This window comes from Cololabis saira, chromosome 6 (assembly GCF_033807715.1).
Source record: "Cololabis saira isolate AMF1-May2022 chromosome 6, fColSai1.1, whole genome shotgun sequence".
Classification (NCBI taxonomy): Eukaryota; Metazoa; Chordata; class Actinopteri; order Beloniformes; family Belonidae; genus Cololabis; species Cololabis saira.
The window spans coordinates 24,244,518-24,266,392 of record NC_084592.1 but is presented as its reverse complement, the minus strand read 5'-3'; the positions used below and the strand labels follow the sequence as shown (position 1 = coordinate 24,266,392).

The window sequence follows — 21,875 nt, the reverse complement described above, 5'->3', positions numbered from 1 at the left end:
TGTTTTTTCTTTCACTAACTAATGCAGAATCTCTGTCCTTCTCAGTACGGGTTTACATTTTATTTTTCTTGTGCATCCAACATACTACACATATGAGGAAGTAAAATGCATGCGAGGTGATGTACAATCTGTATTAGTAGCCACACTTCTCAAAAACACAAATCAATTCTCTTTCTGTAGGAAACACCAAAGTGAACACCAAATTTCAAGGTACTATATTATTCAATTTTGATCTTTTTTCAGATTGATCAAGCACCACAAAAGTAACACTCTAATCGAGACTCAAAAACGTGTAATCAAAGTATGTTAGATCATGCACCCTAAATCGTAATATCTTATCTCATGTAACATTGCCCCCCCCTTATGATCCAGTTCCTGCTCAAGGACGAGGGGGAGCTTTTCCTCGCCAATGTTTGCCTTAAAGGTTTTTCTCCTGTTGGGTGAGTTGTTTACTTTCCATCGTTTCTTTAATATTTAAACAGCGGTCATGTTCTCGGTCTCTGAAAAGTGCCTGGAGACATTTGTTTTGTAATATACGCTATATAAATAAAATTGAATTGAACTGAACTGATTCTTCTTTTCCCCCCCGTGCTGCATTGGCACTGTGTTTGCCACTGTGTGTTTTATGCCTGCTAATTTAAAACTTATACTAACTGGCAATCAATCATGCATCTCTTAAAATGACAACTAGATTGGATGAAAATTGGGTATTTTACATGTAATTTAATTTAACTTTGAACCTTTGAAAGTCAATGAAAGCTTAATATGCAGACTTTAATTAAAAATAACCGGACAAGGTCAAAGCTGAACAAAGTGCAGTTTTAGGATTGAATAAAACATTTAAAGGTATTAAATCTTACAGTTTTGGTGTCCTTAACCTATTCCAGTCACAAGAGAGTAATTTAATTAAAATTAAGCATTAGTGAAATGTAGTTAGAACACAGCACTAAACAATTTAGTACAAATATAATAACCTTATACAAATGTCAGTTCATCTGAGTTTGAGTGGACACTTTTAACATGGGATTTCTTTACATTTTAAACAAGTTATTGAAAAACATAATAATAATTGTTGATCATAAGAGAGTTTTTAAGAATAGATATGAAGTATAGTTTGATATAGACTCTATTTCAGCAGTTTAGATCAGGTTTCCTTTGCCGTGTCCCCCAACAGAATAAATCTGATTTGACCAGAGTGAGCAATGTCTTACCCTAAAAAGGAGACGAGCAATGACCCTTTGTGCCAAGCGGAGAGGTGCCCATAGATGGCAGTAGAGAGCAGTATCCACCATCCCAGGATCCACTGCACGTGAACTCACCAGGAAACCTCCTTGCTGCATCTCCTGGTGGAGTTGGGAGCTGAACAGCAGCTGGGCCAGCTTACTCTGACAATAAGCAGCATGAGCTGAATAGTGCTGGCTGAAGAAAGAGAAAAAAGTCATGCTTGTTAGACTTGGAGGTTAAGATGAACAGATTAGCTTTGTTTGCTTCATTCAAAATAATGTTTGACAAAAAAAAGTCAGATTCTCAGGTTTATGGATCAGGACACAATTTCCTTACAAGGTCTTAACATCATATCAACCCAACCTCACTTTTTTTTTTTTTTAAATATAGCTAGCTTTTCACGTTTGAGCAATTTAACCTCCACCCAAAGTTCTAAAAATGTCAAAAGCTCCTCTGTGCTGCTTTAACAAAAAACAAACCAAAATGCAGAAGCTGTGTGTGAAAAAAGTAATTACACCACATGATTTAAATCTTGTAGGACCACCTGAAGCAGAAATAGCCTAAAGTAACTGTTTCCTAACATACGGATTAACATACGGACTACAACAAACAGGCTGAGGGACAGCTTTTTCCCCAGAGCTGTCAGACCCTTCACCCCCTGCAGCCCACCTCACACACCTCACACACCTCACACACCTCACCACCCCTCACCACCCCTCAGACACACACAAACACACACACACCTCCTGACACGTCCCTCCCGACAGCAATACACATACATCCCTCCCCCTCAAAGCCACACAAGAGCATTCACAGGTTTATTTTAATTCCATTTCAGAATATAATATTCTATTTTAGTATTTTATTGCATTGTTGCTGCTGTTCTTTTTCTTCCTTTTCTTTGCACACGAGAGCTGCAATACAAATTTCACTCAACTTGTTCAGCGACAATAAAGACCTCTAATAATCCTGTATGACATTATCAGTCTTTCACATAGCTGTGGAGCCATTTTGATCCTCTCTTCTCAACAGTGTTGCTTCATCGGGGTTTGCAGGCATCCATACCATAAATGCACCGCTATGGTTGATCTAATGAGATCAAGTTCCCAGTGTCCTGTTTAGGGCTGGGGATCGATTCAAATGTCAAGAATCGATTTGATTCCAATTCTTAAGATTCAGAATCGATTATCAAGATTTGATTCGTTCCGATTCGATTCCGATATTTATTTGGGTTAGTGTTATTAAATAACTGTTTTTTGAGCTGTTGCATGAATTATATGACTGTAGTTATGCAAAATATTACTACTAGTATTATATTGAGATTCAACAGCAAGTATTGCAGCTAATGCTGCTGTAAGGACCAATCACCTCCCAGAATGCTGATATAACTGCTTTCAGAAACATCGTGGGTCAGAATTATCAAACAGATCCAGGGCAAACAGAGACGGATGAAATCGGTTTTATTTTTTCCCACATTCCGTTTTTATTTGTTCCATTTTCGGTCTATTTTGGTTTTTAATTTTTGAGAATTTGGTTTTTAGCATTTTTTGCAAATGTAAGCCCAAGACAGTATATAAAGTAATGAAATATAGACAATTTATGCAATTATAACTGAAAACTTTAATGTTTTCATACCTTTAAACATATTTAATGGCAAAAACATGGCACCAGTTATTCTCGTGTCCAACAAAAAATTACTTTTTAGGAGATAAACAAAAAAATAACCAAAAGTTTTAATGTAATGATGAAAAAAAATAATACATAAATAAATAAAAAAAAATAAAATAAAAAAATCGATTTAGAATTGGGAAATCGATTTTTTCAACACAGGCCGAGTCCTGTTGGGGTAAAATAAGCCCACATTGTCACCATTATCATGCTTGATTACTGTGTTAGATTATTATGCCGCTATCCTTTTGGTTTACATTCAAATGGCATTGTGTAACTCAGAGGAGACCGTATTCCAGAGTTTGGGACCAGCTACTGTAAAAGAGAAATCACCCATCTTTTCACCCTTGTAAACCGAACCTCTAAGGAGTACTGGCCAGTTGAATGCAAAGTTCTGTTGGGTTGAAGAAAACTTAAAACATTGCATAGAGATGGCACAAGGCCATTTATAGCACTAAAAGCAAAAAAACAGGAATTTACAATGGATTCTAAATTCAACCGGGAGCCAGTGTAAAGAAAACAGGACAGGAGTGGTGTGGTCGTGTTTCCGGGTTCTTGTCAGCAGGCGAGCAGCAGAACAAGTTGTAAATGATGCAGTGAAGTTATATTGATACAGAAATAAAGAGTATTACAATAATCAAGCCAGGAACTAATGAAAGCTTGAATGGCTTTGTCAAGGTCACCACGGCTAAATCTGTTCATCAAATTTGAAAGTGTTGTCAAAAGATACATCCAGATTTCTGACTACATGGTTAAAGTGAGGGACAAGGGTATCAAGACCTCGGACAAATAAAGATACTGTGTGACTGGAGGGATTGGATGGAGAAAATACAATGCATTCAGTTTTATTCTCATTTAAAAAGAGGACGTTTTGAAATAGCCAGAGTTTAATGTCATCTACTCATCTGTGTATGGATTCAAAGGCGCTTGATGAACTAGGCTCAATTGGCAGATACATTTGCAGATCATCTGCATACAGATGACAGGATACATTATGGTGGGAAATTACTGACCCTGGTGGCAGCATGTATAATGGAAATAAGACAGGGCCCCAAATGGATCCCTGAGGCACACCAGAAGTCAAAAGGGCCGAGGTAGAAGAGAGGTCATTAAAATGGATCGACTTCAACATCAAAATGGAAATAGGACCTGAACCACTGGAGCACAGGTCCCTGCAGACCAAAGCACGATCCAGCTGTTCTGATCATAATTGATGACTCAAGTCCATTTTGTTAGCAGAACCTGGCTCCTCCATGTCCTACATGGTGTAGTGAACCTGGGGCCTGGAACCTTCACATGACGCTTATTCTTTATTATTTTGATCATAATTATAACATCCGGGTGTTCAGAATTCAGTACCAGCCTGTGACCCTCACCGTCTGCTAAACAAAGGATGTATGGAACCAAGAAAAAGGATTTATGACAATTGCAGGAGTCCCTAAAAGTCAGAACGAGTGTTGCCATGGCAACCCAGCCATATAAGGCTGTAAAGATACAGTCATAAACTTTTGCCACATTCCTTTTGGTGGAGACACATTCTGCTGAAAAAAGAACAACTTCTTTGTTAAGTTGATCAAAGTTTGTGACTTCACTTAAATTCAGTATGCCAAAGTTTTAATGGCAACTGATCTTTGTTCATTGTATTTAACAGTTATCTATGAAACCACTTATCATTGAAAACGTGGATTTAAGTTCATTATTACTTTGTTTAGAATCTGTGAATGCTTTATTCCTGAGATTTATTACTTGGTCAGTACTGGTCAACTTTATTTTCTTTCACACGGTTAATTATAAGCTTGTTTAATAGACAGGTCTGATCTGGGCTGGTTCTGATCTGGTCAAATCAAATCAGAAGGTGTCAAATTCTGATTGGCTCTTGCCCAGAGCCCACCAAAAGCCCATAATAAAAGTGCCTCGGTCATGTGTCACAGCACATGACTTTCAAGTGTCACAGCAGGACAAAAAAGTATTCATGTTCTGCTCATTTGTGTCCCAACAAAAAATAAAAGAAACAATGGAGTTTGCATTTTTGTGAATCATAAATATTTTTTTTATTGGTTGATTATTTTTAGAAAGGTGCACGTACCAACTATTTAGGTCATTTAGTCTGATCTCCCCGATGCAGTGGGCTGATGATGAAACGCTGACCACACAGGAGCGGCAACCAGACTTCCCAGAATCCTTCAGTGTATCCAGGAGTAACCAGGTCAACAGGAAGTGGCCCAGATAGTTCACTCCAAAGTGCTGTTCGAATCCATCATGGGTACGTCCTTCAGGAACGAGCATTACACCGGCTTAACACACACACACACAGACACAGAGTACATTAGCACATATAAGAAACATGAAAGAAATACCTTACAAACATCATTAAGAGAGATTAGAAACCAAGACTTTCGTGGGCAAATTAGTATTTGTTTTGGGGTTTCCTGGAAATACTAAATGCTTACGTTTGCTGCTTTAAATCCTTTAGCTAATAACGTCCTTATTACCAACACTGTTACCTCACAGCAAAACTTCCACTAGTACATACAAAACCTCTTTACAAAACAATAGGAACTCAAGCTATACATTTTCAGAAGATCATATATTCCTTACTGACCATTATTAACCAAAATATCCAGTGGGAGGCCGTCCTTCTTGAAGCTCTCAGCAAACTGACGGACAGACTGCAGAGAAGCTAGGTCCAATTTCCTGAACTCCACTAAGATGGACAGAAACACACACATAGTGGCACACAAGTCAAATTCATTGTAAATGGATTATTCCTTCTGGCAGTTTTGCCAGTAAAACATCAAAGAGTGCATTAATCATCTATTACAGCAGGCTTGATGGGCTCTGCCACCACAACACTCAGCACCAAGCCTCTATTGCTTCAGTACGCAGTATCAGATCTATCGAAGATGAACCAGCTGCCGGGGTTGGTACAATATTGTCCCTAAGCGAAATTGCTTTAATGGCAGTTTGTAACTGATGCTGTACAGATATCTTGTGTGCATATGTATTCTTATGGTAGAAGAAACACATCATGTGCAGTATTTTCTGTCATTTAGGTACCAATATAAAGAAAAAAGTACATATTTAGACAAAGTGAAAGCATGAGTTCCTCGTTCTCTCGAGCCCAGAACACATTACTTGTTTCCTGACAGATTTCAAATAATTTGCAGATGCCCACATAATGCCATTTATTCCACAGGCATTAGTGTTGAAGAATGTATACTTGAATTATAATGTATTTCCCAATGATTAGGGATGCACCCCATGCTCTACTGGAGATCAAAGTTGGTACATTTTCAGCTTGACCAGTGTGACTCAGAAATCGGATAGTAATTTGTAAAATCTATAAATTGTTAAAAATGTCACAAGATAGATAAAAGGCCACTGACAGAAAATGTGGGGTTTTAAAAAAAAAAAATCACACAGTCCACTGTTCAGTAATATGTAGGGCAGAGTTTCCTAATCCTGGTCCTTGGGACCCACTGCCCTGCATGATTTAGATGTTTTCCTGCTTCAATAAATCTGACTCAGATCATTGGATCACCACATTAGCCTGTCATCAAGGTCTGTACAAGTCTGGTAATGAGCCATCCCTTTGAGCCAGATGTGTTGGAGCTGGAAAATATCTAAGAAATGCAGGGTTGTGGGTCCTGAGGACCTGGATTTGGAAACACTGACAGTTTCCATAACAGGAACTAAGACCCAATTTTTAATATTCTTTGATGAAACTGAGAATGTGAAGTGAAGAACTACAAGATGGCTCGGTTTGACAAGTTTGCCTTAAGCTGCATAAAACCTTGAGATTACTTACTTGGTTTGGGGTATTTAATAGCAGCATCATATAATAGGATTTAATCCAAACCAACCCTTCAAAATACAGTACGTACTGCAGGCAGTCAGACATGAGCCCGCTAAAAAAATAAAAAAGGAGTTAGATTCCCGTCCACACGTAGCCGGGTATCTGCTAAACCAGGGGTCACCAATCCTGGTCCTCAAGGGCCGGTGTCCCTGCAGGTTTTAGATGTTTCCCTGCTTCATTGCACCATGATACAAGTGACTGTGTCATTAACAGAACTGTGCAGCCCTGGATGACAAGCTGATGACGATGATTAATTAGAATCAGGTGTGTTAAAGCAGGGAAACATCTAAAACATGCAGGACACCGGCCCTCGAGGACCAGGATTGGTGACCCCTGTGCTAAACCAAAGATATTTTCCTACGTTTGGACCTGTCATCCACATGAAAACGCAAATAAACGAATGTTTAAAAAAACTCCGGGCAAAGTGAAGATTTTTGAAAACTCTGTTTATGTAGATGCGTGTAGACAGAGACAACCGGAGTTTTGCGTTTTCGAACGTCACATTATGCGCCAAAACAACAACAAATCTGTTCTGACGTGCAACCTTTGTTTACTACAGAACTACAGATGATCCACCATCTGTTCTCCAAGCTATTTATTAAATAAATGGTCTCTGCTCTTGACCACCGTTTACTGCGTTACACCGACGCAGAGCCTACGCCGTAGGGTACACGGCGACGCGCACCGTACGCCGTACCCTACGGCGTAGGGTAAGGCGTAGGGCTTCGTCGATAACGCGGCAGCTCCGTGGCGGGACACGGGGGGGACTTGGGCTCTTTACCGAGAGACGCGCCTGCCGGGGAAGCTGCGCCGCGGAGGCGCAGCTTCCCCAGGAGCCGCAGATGATCTACAGGTTTAGAATGCTTATGAATGTGGTCGAAAAATCAGATCTTCGGTTATGTGTGGAAGGGTTTTTTTTTTAAAACGATTTAATGTGGATACAAATAATTTTATAAACGGAGGGGGGGGAAATATTCGGTTTTAAAAATACCCGGCTACGTGTGGACGGGGTCTGAATGGCTCTTTTAGTATTGGTCAATCTTTCTCTTTATTTATTTTTGGTATAAGTGCTTCTGCCAAGAAACAAAACAGGCCCAACACTATATTTCAACAATGTAACGACTTTGAAAAAGCAAGACAAGAATATATTGCGTCTGGCTGTAACTCCAGTAAGTCTGAAAGAGGGTCAAACATAATGGACAAAGACAGGAAGAGGACTGAGAGGGAGGAACGGAGAGTTGATGGGACAGATAAAAAAGGCTGCTGTGATAGATGAAAGTGCAACTGTCCCTGATGAAGGTCTGATAGCGGCCTTATCGCCATGCTGTGTCACTCACCACCTGATCTGTCCGCCTGTGTGAGAGTGTGCGTGTGGGGGGGTCGGGGTTGGGATACGCAGATGGAGCAAGTCCGAGCATCTGAATGGCCAGGAACAAACATTTTCTTCAGTGTGTAGTTCCATTTGACCAGTATATGTAACAGTAACCCAAAGCGTGTCTGCATGCGTATTATTATTAGCCTGAAAGCCGGAGAAACGTCTTTGTCAACATTTAGACCTTGCACTAAAATGTGTCCTAGGAACTCCAATCACAAGCAGCCAACTCTAATACAAGGTCTGAACACATTCCAGGATCGGTTTAAAAAGGTGGCCTGGCACACTTGTGATTATATTTTCTTCCTAGTCTCAACATAAAAACCATTCTGGGATGGATTCAGAGACTACCAAATAAACTGACATCACCAGCTTAGTAACCAAGTAACCACAATAAGCTCTCTTGTCATCCCATTTCTTATTCATGTTTGTAGCCGATCTTTCATTGTTTTGTATAATCTCTGATTGGCATTTTTTTATTCAAGATACATTTGGGTACCCAAGGTAATACAAGAGTGAACACACGTGCTAAGCTATGGCTACATGTGATTGCACTCGGCAGAACATAATTAACGCAGGTCTGAACCTTTGTGTGTGTGTTAGAGAACATGATTTTTTGTAGTACTGTGAAATTGGTTCCATACCTAGAAAGCCTAACTGGTGTTTTTTTCCCCTTCTTTTACTTGAAACAGATAAAAGAAAATGCCTTACCTTGCAACATAGATGTTTAAGCTGCTCTTTGAATTTACAATAATTTGAAATGCTATATTCCGTCATTCTCCCTGTTTTGCCTATGATTACGTCATTAATCAGAACCAGAGATGTCCTGCATCCTCATTGCCGTACACGGGATTGTACATTACAAGAAGTCACTGAAATGTGACTTGAAAGTTTAATCAAGTTTTATAAATCTGTTTTGAATGTATTACATTTACAGTCTACAACCTGTGGATTTCTTGTGTGCTGTGTCCTTTACAAGCACTGTGTACGAAGCTGTGTGCTTTGTTCTTCAGTAGTGTTTTTTAAAATAATATCAGACAATACATTTGAGAGTTGATGTATGATTGTTTCTTTGTTGTTGTTTTTCTTTGATGTCTGATGTCTTAATAGGGAGATTTAACTCCAAAAGAAAAAAAATGAAATCCCCACTCCTGAAATATGCACGTTCAATGTCTTTCTTATGTAAGGGGGAAAATAAAAGATAAAATCAGCTTTTTGACACAAAACTACTTCATGAAACAGCTAATAATTCTGCCTTTGTAAAACAGGTTGATAATTGTTATAAGACTGTTTTTATATTGCTAATTTTTTTCAGCTCTAGTAGAAGAAACAATTATAGTCACAAACCATGAAAATCACATTTAGTATCTCGTTGTACTTTCTTGGGCGTTCACAATAGCTTGAATTCTTTGAGTCCCAAACTTTTTACGAATCAAAATAGATATTGTTAATAATCTGGTTCCAATTTTCATTTGCAATGGGGTTTTCAGCATCATTGGCCAAAGCTTAAACAGCTCCTGGAAAGAACGAAAGCTTCTGGCCACAACTGTGCAAAAAGCTGGAATTCCAAGATTCAAAGTCCGGAGCCCACCAGCATGATCTGGAACATCCAGCTGGCCAAAAGTGAGAAGAGTGGTTTATATGTGGCCTTCTTCGATCTCAGAAATTCCTCCAGTTTAGTTGCCCACAGATTCCTATGGATCACCTTCAACTTGTTCAAAGTACCCGAGCTTATCACAAACTTGGTGAAGACGTACCTCCAGGAACTGCAGCTTTGCTTCTCCACACTTAAATGTGACCTATTATGGCATCTAATCCCTATTTCAAACAGGCCTTGAATGTCTTAAAATCAAGCTTTTGATTGTTTTTGCTAAATAAATTAGAAATTCAGCCTCTGAGCTATGTCTTTATCTTTACCGTTTCTAACCTCCTTATCTATGCAGGATTCTGAGTGGGCGGGGCTATGATAATGAGGCACTGTGCTGATTGGCTGCCTGAATGACACGATACACTGCTACGAAAAAATGGCAGAAGCTCCGGCCGGGGGAGTTATTTACACCGTGTCCTAACTGCATGCGATGCGAGCGAGCGAGCGTCAGCGACAAAATCAATTCCATTGCTTTATTTTCTATTGGACTGTCCTAACTGGCCGGAGCGACACAGTGCTGCGCAGCACGACGCGGCACGCCGCTTTGAGCTGAACATTTGTTGTACGCCCGGCTGCTTCTATTTTCTTCCTGTCGCTCGCGTTGAAAGCCGGTTGAAAGCGCTGTAGGAAATGGTCATGGATGAGGAACGGCTGATCCAGTTAGTTGAAATGAGAAGTTATCTCTATGATACCTCCTCATTTCAATACAAAAACCTCAATAAAGTGGCAGCTGCTGGAAGGAGATGGACAGAGAGCGTCAGATGTCACGCAGTGCAACGCGATAGTCGGACGCTCGCATGCAGTTACACGGTGTTATAGTTGTGGGCGCGGTTTGCATTTCGGTTACGTAACGAAAATGCGCAGAATCTGAACGGCTCGTAGAAGCCACATCGCACTGGACGGCTCATCCGGGCGGCTGTACAGACACTGCAGAATTTGGTTGCTTTCCTCCTTCTCTGAGTTGGCAGGCTGAGGGGAGACCATTTTATATATGTTAAAGCAAAAAAAACGTGTTTTTCATAATAGGTCCCCTTTAACTTCTTCCCCACTTGGTAGAGCCTAGTTATTAGCATCATGGCTGGGTGCATAATATCTCCTCTGAAGTATTCAGCGGTTGAAATCTGGAGTCACGTTGACACCAATCAGGGCATTCATGGACAAAACAATGAGCCTGACCACAATGGTGACAATAGGAGAACATGTCATGACCCACCATGAAGATCAAGCCACCCAAATCAGGAAGTCTCCATTGCCAAAGATAAGCTGGCGGACCAAAGGTTTTTTCATCAACACTAAGCCAATACCAACTATGTCTGAGAAACCCATTAAAAGCTTCGGGAGATGCTACAACACCAGCCTCAAAGATGGTGTACAGCTCCAGCAGGGTGTTGCCAAGGACCTTAAGAAAATCCATCCCACCAGGCTCCCTGGCAGAGTAGGGAGTTGGCCTCCAAATTGGCCTGCTTCCTCATCTGTTGTTGGCACTGACAGTTGTTGACATTCCCATCATAGCAGTCCACAAGATGGCCAGTGTTAGATTTGAGAGACCACTTCAAAAAATGACTTTTGTACTCCACTTCTATTAAAAAGTGTGAAAAACAAAAAGCAATCTTATAAGGCGGTAGAGACACCAGTGTTACTGAAACTGCCATAAAAAGTGTCAGATCTTTAACATTTCTTGTAACAGAAATGACACACAACAAACGACATTATTTTTTATCAAAATATTAGGCATAAGCTATGTGTGTGCCATGCTTGAAAACATTTTTTAAAAAAGGTGTTGGTTTAACTGTTTTTAATAGATTCATTCAAAATCAGAACAAAGAACTCCAGTATACAGCGAGTTAATCAGGAGTTTTCATACTGAATTAAAATTTGATAGGATTTCATAAATCTCTGTTTTAATACAAATATTTCAAAGAAGTGCCCCAAAAACAGTATCACCAGGTTACAGAACATGTTGGCCAACAGGCTTTTTTTGAACCCCAAACATTTGACAGTGACGGCATTAAAAGCACACCAATATCTTGAGTTTTATTCTAAACAATAAATTCCTTCAGGTCATTTTTAAACAGAATTAAAAGTAAAACATCTGTGATAGTGTGCAAATAGAAATTTAGTGTTTCCTATAAAGCTGCAGACTGAATGGATTGTCAATTTTGAAGCAAATGATAGTTTTGTTGGAGGGTAGTCATTTATAAATCAGAGCTTTTGTATCTTTTCTTTTCCTTTGGAACAAAAGTGCTGTTTCTCCATCCACATCAGTAAAGCAGATTAAAGTGTTAGAAATTTTCATCTGAAATTTGGGGCACTAATTATGAGTCTAATTAGTTCGTACCACAAAATCACTTTAATATGAAAAACAGCAACCTTTTGGAGTTGACGGCTCTTTAATAGTCTCGGTGGAGGTTTGAGATAAAAGATGTCTTAATTTAATTTCACAAAAAAATATGTATTTGTCTGATATCCAGCTTCACCAAAAGGCAAATACTTTCATCAACTTATCCATGCCTCTAATTGCTTAATAGGTTTCTTATCCTACAGCATCCACGCAAAAAAAATGTCTTTTCAACCTTTTGCAAACACCCAGCAGGCCCGTCAGCTCAGAAGAGGGAAGGGATTCAGAAGTCTGGATACACATGAAGGTTCAGACAGTAAACAAAAATATATTGATTAATGTTATACTGATGGACTGTTTCATGCTAAAAAAACGATTAGAAGTAAATTCATACTGTAATTGGAATTTCTAAGGAGACCAAATTAACAGTCGTTTTTTTGTCTTTTATCTTTATTCAAGGTAGACTTCAGCATGTGAAGGAAGTGTCCATCAGAATGTCATTCAAGTTCTGTCATCAATTTTTGGCATAGAAATCTGTCATTTGTGATATTTGTTTTGGTTCTTGGAAATTAATAAGTCAACTAATGGTCATACTTAATTAATCAATGCACACGTGTTCAGTTTCTGGCCTTAATGTTAATTCACATTCTCCTTTTGCTCTATTTAGCGTAGCTTTGTTAATATGAAATTAAAAGAGCAGTTGAGGCAGAAAAAAAAATAATAATGGGAGTGCTGCCAGCTTCTCTAACCATAAATCCTCATTTCCACCTAGCTTTAACATGCATCTCGTGTCCCGACTGTGCCTACAGTCGATATGATTAAGCTGGATTATGCCTAAATCTGATATTAAAATGCATCACTGAGCAAGCACATTAAATTTCTCTCCTGCTTGCCAACAGACCAGATCTTGAATTAGTCCCATGCTTACAAGGTGACAATAAATACACCGGCATGAATGGGTTGATTTAGCATTTCATTCTCACCTGATTTCATTATTTTTTACGATTTTCAACTAAATGCAGCTGAGTATGAGGTGAATGAAGTGCTCTCAACCCCCAAATGTAGGTGTAAAAATACACAATAAATGAACTGCCCCCTTTGAAGTCACTGCTTATGACAAGCAGAGGAGGAAATATGAATACATTTATTTTAGCTGCTTGGTAAACAACACAATAAAAATCCAGGAATGCATGCCAGTGTTAGCTCTTCCACAGATTTACATTTTTCTTCTTTTTTTTTGGTTGAGTTGATGTGGGCGAGAAGAACCTGCCGGGTCCTTCATTCCGCTCTATTCTGTTAATAGGACTATACTCACCCCTGTCAAGACAGCAATACATTCATTTTCTGAAGCTGTCTTACTTGAATAAATAACGTGACAAAAAGAAAAATAAATCCCAACACAAATGAAACTAGAAACAGTCAGTTATAAATATTACATTGTGATATTCACAATCACAAATATCACAGATGCACAAGCACACACAGCCACAAGGTCTGATCTCAAGAGTTTGAGTAAAAAATAAGATTTTTTTTTGTGTAAGTGTCCAACTAGATCAGCTATAGCGAGAAAAACGTATAGTATGTGTTAACCTGGCAAACAAAAACACAAGGTTGCATTGCTTCACACTGGTAATCTGGGCCGGTGGCTTCAGGCACCAAGTGTTACTCTCAAGAGGCCCTGACTAAAGATACAGGACAGACAGTGGAGCCTGAAGCAAAAATACACAAATACTCAGTGTGGGGAAAAAAGCCCTAACTTCACTGAATAGTGCCCAGTTGCTGTCTGAAGTCATTTTCATTTTCCTACAGGATTGTTCGAGGCTTTCTTGGAGCGGCAACTTTTTTAGATTTCACAATAAACTGGAGCGTGACGCTAACTGAAACAAATGCACCTTTTTGTAGATTTTCATTTGAAAACATCTGCAAGCAGAATAATAAAAAAAAAGAAAAAGAAAAAAGAAATCACACATTTTTCTAGCAATAAGGTTTTTAATAAAATATAAGGATGTTTTTGGACCAGGAGCAAATAATTAATTCAAAGGTGCCCCTGCTTTCTTTAAAACGGTGTTTGAGAGCAAGTCTTTCTAATTTTGACACTGATGTGTTTTGACTGGGTACGTTTTTGTTTTTGCTCCAGCTCCAACAGTTCCAAGTGGTTTTAGAGGTGAGGCAGCAGAGCGAGGAAACAACTGACCCTGTCGCTTCATACTGGATGTAGGAAGTCTGGCATGTGTCTCCTGTAGATGTTTGAATTAATCTCACAAAGCTGATACCCACAATTCATATAGTGTATCACTGCAAGTAACCAGGGAAGGATAAAGGAAAATGTCATGTAGACGTCTTTAAAGTGATGGTCCAAAAACTAGGATCTTTTTTGCAATGGTTTTATGTTGCTCCTGGGTGAACTTGCTGTGACTGTCAGGGATTTCTGTCCTCTAATCCCTTTACAAATTAAGGGGACTGTAACATGTATTTCGGTTTCATGTAAATTTGTGAATGACTTGGGGGAGTTGGGGGTTGTTACTTGAAGTCGGTGTACCTAATGTAGTGGACTGAAGTTTTTTCGAGGATTCTTTTCCAGTGGCGGCTGGTGATAAAAAATTTTGGGGGGGCGCACTGGCGAGTGGGGATTACAACACAACTATAAACTCTACTTGAACATACATTTTTGTTATTTTTTATTACATATCACTACATATACTACATATACATGTAGCATATTTTACATAAACATATTTTAAAATTTAAAAAATGTTTCAGATTTTTTCAGTTATTATATATTGATATTGACAGATATTGGCTGAAAAATGGTTCAAATATGTTATTTGAAAAATTTTAAATTTGTTTTGTTGATGAAAAAATATGTTTCTCTATTTTTCTTATTTTTGTGAGGGGGGATATATATTGTTTACGTACATTTCTTTGTAAAAAGGCGCTTTATGAAAATAAGTAAATTTACTTGTATTAGTTTACAGCGCAGTCTTGCCACATCCAATATGGCGGCGACGTTGACGTATCGCAGCAGCTCCATGGGGCGGATACGGATACATGTCTATGGCTGTGACTCCGTTTGTATGCGAGTAACAGATGCAGTCGCGAGTGACAGAAAACACGCTGATTGGCCACGGGCGCAGAGAGCTGCGTCCGGAGGAGAGTCTTTGAGTAACCAATTAGAGACCAGCATGAAGTCACATGGAAGAAAAGTTTAAGAACATGCAATACACACTCATTTGGCCGGCGCCCCTCGCCATTGAAACCTATGTATTTCGGTCTGCGCAAAAAACAACTCTGAATAAACCCAGTATGGGATGGGAAGGCTTAAAAAATTAAGTCAGACACATTTTATGAGTGCACAGATGTGATAATTACTTTTTATTACGTCATTTATGTGTACTGTGTCTATATATATATTTTTTTCCCTGTAATTTTAATGGGGGCGGCGCCCTACAGCCCCCTATTGACAAGCCGCAACTGTTCTTTTCTTTATCACAGCTTTTAGAGCTGTTTTTATCATTTGGTCCTCATTTTGTCTCATTCCTTTTCTTTCCTTGTTTCTGTTTCTTCCTTTTGTTTATAGAGTTAAAGTCCTTTATTCTGCTGACTTTTGATTCCTGCCCTTTTGCACTTCAGGTTTCAGTCCAGGATTGTCTCACTTCACTTGCGGTAGTCAAATCAAATTCTATTCATAAGCACATTTAAAGAAGCCAGAGTAGACCTATGTGCTCTTTACGTAAATAAATCAAGATTAAGGGACAGCAAAAGAAATCAAAACAAAGACTTCAAATGAGTCATTGCCTTCCTCGGTGTATATATACAATCAGATTCCCCTTGGTCAGTCCCAGATCCCTGTTGTTTTTGTTTGTCTAATAATTTTCTCCTTCATGTCAAATCTTGCATTGTTTCTGCATCATTTGTCTTTGTTTTTGGATATCCTGCTACAGCAGCGCTTCTGTTAAATAAAGTTAATCTCTGCCAGCCTCCTGTCTGAAGTCTGCTTTGTCTCCGCCGCATCAAGTGTATAGAAGGCGTCTTTTCAGTATGGAAATCATTTAAACAATGTTAACTGTTCAGCTTTTTTCCTTCTCTCATAAGAATCAATTGCAGAGAAAAACACAAACCATCACTTGGACTCTCTAAGCCTCACACAAAGCCTAAATACACAGCCTGGCTTAGTTGTATGTTTAACTTTCACACCGAATTTGTAGAATCTATTTGTCTTTAATAATCTGATCTTGGTGAGATGGTAAATACACATTTGTGTTGCAATATTGGCCTAAATGAGGTTTAAAAAAAAAAAGAAAAATGGCAAAAGAAGATACATGAAATTAAAATCTGCACTGGTTTACAGGTAAATTCCCTCACATGTAGATCTGCATGATCATTTCTGTAAATGCTAGTTTACGGAACTAGCTTTAGTTCTTTAGAAAGGACTGAGTTTATAGTGCGAGAAAAGACATGTGGAATTGACTGGTGTTCTGCCAGGCATTTGGCATGAACTGTGATCTGATCCTCATACAATACAAATTACAATAACAGATACAGTATGTTCTGAGGCTGATAAAACCAAAGCAAACACAATGTCTTGCATCTTCATATAATAGAAAGAAGTAAACATTCCTGATGCTCGCAGAAAGAGTAATGGCGCTTTTCCACTACTACCTACTCAGCTCGCCTGGACTTGGTTTTGGCGTTTTTCCACTAGGGGTCTAACCGTGCCAAGTAGATACTTTTTCTGTATCTACTCTGCCGAGGTTCTAAGCGGGCTGAGCGGGCTATATCTGATGTCATCACACTACATGCCACCGATCGGTCAGGGGGTTGGGAGTCAGACGTCTGAGTCAGGATGTGAACATCGTTTGAAGTGCGACTCTGACGGCAGCTTCTTGTTCATTTTATTCGACAGGCAATGGCAGCGCAAAAGTCTGTCCCAACTCTGAGGTGCAGATGTTCATAAACCTGGTGGATCAGGAGAGAATTCAAAGTAATCTATATGAGGCAATAATGAACTTTCTCAGTCCATACCAGCTCACGGCTGCCAACTGACTTTTCAGTTTTTTGCGGAGACAAGCTAAAAAATTAATTAAAAAGTGTCGCTGCTTGAAGCTTCTCTCACTCTCATTTTTTTTTTACTTGATATTGAACACACGCCACAGACCAAGCAGCACATATATCATCTGCTCCAGGTTCTACATCCTTGGTGTTGTTTTCTTCTTATCCGTTTGTGTCACACAATCAAGTACGTCACAGCATCTTCGCTCCAACCCTCCTACTGGATTGTAGTTGAAAGAAAACTAGGCCAAGTTGAGTCGAGACAAGTTGAGATGAGTAAAGCTGAGTAGGTACTAGTGGAAAAGCACCATAAGTAAACCCTTGGTTAAAACTCCACTCATGACTTAAAAGTAGAGTAAGAGTAAGTACAGTAAGAGTGGATTTAGTAGCTCTAGATCCAAACTGGACAAAGTTGAGAGTGAATTTTTGACCATTCCTCTTTGCAGAACAGCTTCAGCTCACACATGTTTGTAGGATGACCAGCTCTGTTGAGGTAATTGAGGTCACCCTATTCCCACAAAGCAGCCACCCCAACACGATTCCCATAGAATATGTTGGTAAGCTTATTAATGTATACATTTTTACCTGAATGATGAAGTGATCCAGACCCTGAGGCAGTAAAGCAAACCCAATATATGACACTCCCTCCACCATACCTGGCTGGGTTACACTACCCTTTTCCATTTCTGTTTCATCTGTCCACAAAACATTTTCACAGTAGTGCTACTGATGGACAAAGCGGTCGTAGGTGAACAAAAGACAGTGGTTTCTTCCACCTACTCATTGACATGTGCATAGTAGACTCATGAACAGAGATGTATACCAGGTCCAGTGATGTCTTCAAGCTCTTGTGCAGTTTCTCATGTCCCCCCTCTTTACTTTACTAGATTCTACATGGTGTCCTTAAAGCCATCTTGCCTGGGCACTGGTGGCCCAGTTCTAGGAAAAGTATCCACAAACTGGCTCCTTTACAGAAAATGTATCTAACTGTGGACTGGTGAGGGTTTAAACACCTCCAGCCTTATACAGATCAGCTAGTCTTGATTTATATCCCTTCAGAGCTTCTTTTGTGAGGTATGGGTTATATTAGCAGACAATGTCTGTCTTTTACCAGTCAACGTGGCTCTGAACCGCACCTCCAAACCCATTTCATTATTGGCCTCCAGGTGTGCAATCTACAGATTCCAATAAGCTTTTGTTGAAATAATTAGCCTATGCGCTGTGAATGTTTAATGAGTGCATTTGATAAAGAAAGGAGAAAGTATAATTGTTATAATTTTATTAGCTGGAGGACATTCTGTTTGTCTGTTATTGTGACTGAGATGAAGATCAAATCTCATTTTACACCAAATTAAAGCGGAAAACCAGTTAATTCAAAGGGGTTCATATACTTTTACTTGCTTTTATATTTACAGCTCTGAGACTTGCAGACAATGCGATGCGAAGGTGAAATTTACTTAGAAAGATAAATGTCCACAATTATGCAAATGTGATGAAGGTTGAAGAACACAGCTTTAAAGCTCAACATGACTCCACTTCATTATATTGTCTACACATTAAAATAGGTTAAAGCATTTCGAAATTATTTTTTCTATTTTCTTTTCTTTTTTTGGTCACTGGTGCAACACCTTAAAGTCACCACTTGAAACCATGTCTTTAGCCCACATGTCTATTATGAGCTGTCCCATTTCTCCCAACAGACAAAAGTACACACACACTGGGAAGGATGCCAAAGGACGTTTGGACAGAGATGTTTAAAGCTCCTGCCTCACATACTAATGAGAATCCATTATTGTCTCATTCTAACACACTCAGACGCACACACATCAACACATTCTCATTCAGCGCACAAGCATCTGGCCACAGACACTCCCTTGTCCCTTATGCCTCAATGCTTGCCAATTACAAAAGAAGTAATCAATTCCACCATGGCACTATCCAGGGAAATCGACTTCAATGACACCAGCTACACGGCTGCTGTCTCTGTACCTGACAGCCACTTACACACAAGAAGAGAGAGTTGGCCAACCCAATGCTGCTGTCTCCGCGTGCTTACACAGATGAACCGTGGCTTGTTTCCCACTTTTATTATCACATTTCTTCATAAATTATACAATTAGATTTTAGACGCAGATTCATATGCAAAAGGGAGAACATCCTCTTGCAATATCGGAACAAAGCAAAAATAAAAAAGAACTGAGATCAACTGCAAGATTTGACACAACGTAATTTAACTAAAACTAAGTGAAACATACATAAGTAGAACTTCTTTATCATAAAATGATTCTGTATGACTCCTATTCACAGCCATTTCCACCAGTACAGAATGTACCGAACCATTTGCAACAGGGCGGGGGCAAGATTTATGCAGTGATTCATAAAGGAGCATCCAAGAGCCACTATTTAAAACAACCAACATGGGTGCAAAATTGCTAATAATCCCTTTAATTACAACATTTTATTGCAAAATCAACAAGTCATTCACAAGCATTTCTACTCCACTGCACACCATTCTGATAGTCTTTTGTTGACTCTAGCCTGGTTAATGCTCTGCCTCCATCAGGTGCTTCATTTCTCCGATTAGTTGTATGCCTATCCAGTGACATCCGAATGCTTTCTTCCATTTACGTTCAAAATCGATTCCAAAGGAACCAAAAAAACAAAAAACAAAAAACAAAACCCCCCAAAAATAAATGTTTTAACTGATGGGGAAAGGAATTAGAAATGCTGGTCAGACAGATAAAAGCTGAATTTTTGACAGATTTCCCGTCTGAAGCATTTGGGTGTGCTTCAGTGTTGGTTTTGTTTGATTTAACATCTGCCTTTGGCACTGTTGATCATAATATTTTGATTAACAGGCTCTGTTATATGGTTGGTCTATCTGGCTTGGCTTCAGACTGGTTTCATTTGTACCTTTCTGGCAGAAGTTTCAGTGTCTTTGCAAACCAGATCATGTCAGAATCCACTAGTCATGTGGGGTTCAGTTCTGGGTCCTATCTCGTCCCTTTTATATATAGGGGCGGGTTAAAAATATCGATATATCGAAATTTTATCGATATGCATGTGTAGGAACGATTATCGATACATAAATCCAAGTATCAATTTAAAAAAAAATAAATAAATAAATCTTTTTTTTTTTTTTTAATCCCGATTTTTCCCCCCATTTTATCACCCAGTGCTCCTACCTAAGTCAGTCCTGGGCATTGCTCCATCTACCAACCCCGGGAGGCCCTGCACTGAGCTCAAGTCTCCTCCTTACTTGAGGAGTGAGCAGGCTGCTTCTTTTCACCAGTCAGGGTGGGGTTTCTCTGGCCGGACGTGGCGCGTGGAAGGATCATGTTATTCCCTTATTGTAACCAGAATATCGATATCGAATCGTATCGTATCGGAAATCGTATCGTCTTGGGACCTAGTGTATCGGAATCGTATCGTATCGGGAGGTCAGTGATGATACCCAGCTCTATTTATATATTCTTTCTCAAGGTCTGATAATTACGCAATATCCAGATATTTCTTATCATTTCTATGTTGAACCTTTTAAACCTTCAGAATTTGATATGTTGTCATCTTTGGTGAAGTGTTTGACGAGCATCAACCAGTGGCCATGTGACAAATACAAATAAATGCAGAGAAAACAGAAACCCTAATTATCGCCCTGAAAGCCAAATATCTAAAATAAATCAGCACCTGGTGCATTAGACTCATCTGTCCAGCCAAGCCTCAGAAACACTGCTGTTATTTTGGACTCTGGTATGTCTTTGGAACGTCATTCAAAAGAATGAATTCATACTTCGTAAATTACTTTCTAAATCAAAGTTAGAGATGGTTGATCATGCTTTTATTTAATCTCTTTTAGACTATTGCATTAGCCTTTTTACCTGTTTAAACAAAAAAGACCTTAACCGTCTACAAGCAGTCCAGGATGCTGCTGTAAGGCTCCTAACAAATACAAGAAAGAGACAACACATAACCCTGTTTTAATTTCTGTGCACTGGTCACCAGTAGATTTTAGAATCTATTTTAAAATTTTAGTTCTCACTTTCAGAGCCTTATGCGCTCAAGCTCCTGCATACATCTCAGACTTTCTAGCTCTCCACACCACCTCTCGCAGGTCATCTGGTCAAAGGCTGCTAGGGGTGCCACGCACTCATTTTCAGACAAGAGGGGACTGTGCTTTTAGAGCAGTGGCCCCTAGGTAGAGGAATGCTTTTCCTGCTTCTTTACGTTGCAATAACTCAATTGAATCTTAAAGATAATCGCTAAAAGAACAAGAAAAAACAGAGTTCTGGATACTTTTGTGTTGTAGAGGCATCCAGTATCCCTCCACAAAGGTGAAATCTTTTCCTGTGATATCTTCAGCTATGTTGGCCAGACAATGCCAAAAGTTATTCTGTACAAGTTACACAAGCATTATTTTGTACAGCATTTGTACTTGAATGGCCTGCCTGCAGTCTGGATCTGGCTCTCACTGAAAATCCATGATACATCATCAAGAGACCAATCAGACAACAATGACCACAGATTATTAAGCAGGTTTGTTTCCAAGAGGAATTAACACAGATGTGTTTTGAAAAACTGTAACAGCTATTGTCATCAGTTCCCCCAAAATAGGAAAGTGCAATTAAAAAGAAAGACACAATAACAAATGTGCTTTTCTACCAACTGTCTGGAGTGTGTTGCAGGAGTAAAATTATTTTAGTTAATGAAGACGTGAACATAA

At 39.2% G+C, this 21,875-nt stretch overlaps 1 protein-coding gene across 3 annotated transcripts in view; it reads right to left on the bottom strand.

The window, feature by feature from the left end:
- The window catches only part of LOC133446048 (dehydrogenase/reductase SDR family member on chromosome X-like), a 67,539-nt gene that overhangs the window by 7,628 nt on the left and 38,036 nt on the right, over positions 1–21,875 (bottom strand). For 2 of the 3 annotated variants that reach the window (XM_061723771.1, XM_061723769.1), the window contains exons 4-6: positions 5,495–5,596; positions 4,979–5,186; positions 1,212–1,419 (exon numbers count right to left, since the gene is read on the bottom strand). In XM_061723771.1, coding sequence (XP_061579755.1) covers positions 1,212–1,419; positions 4,979–5,186; positions 5,495–5,596 — 518 coding nt within the window. The remainder of the gene's footprint in view (positions 1–1,211; positions 1,420–4,978; positions 5,187–5,494; positions 5,597–21,875) is intronic. The other variant, XM_061723770.1, reaches the window with a different exon arrangement.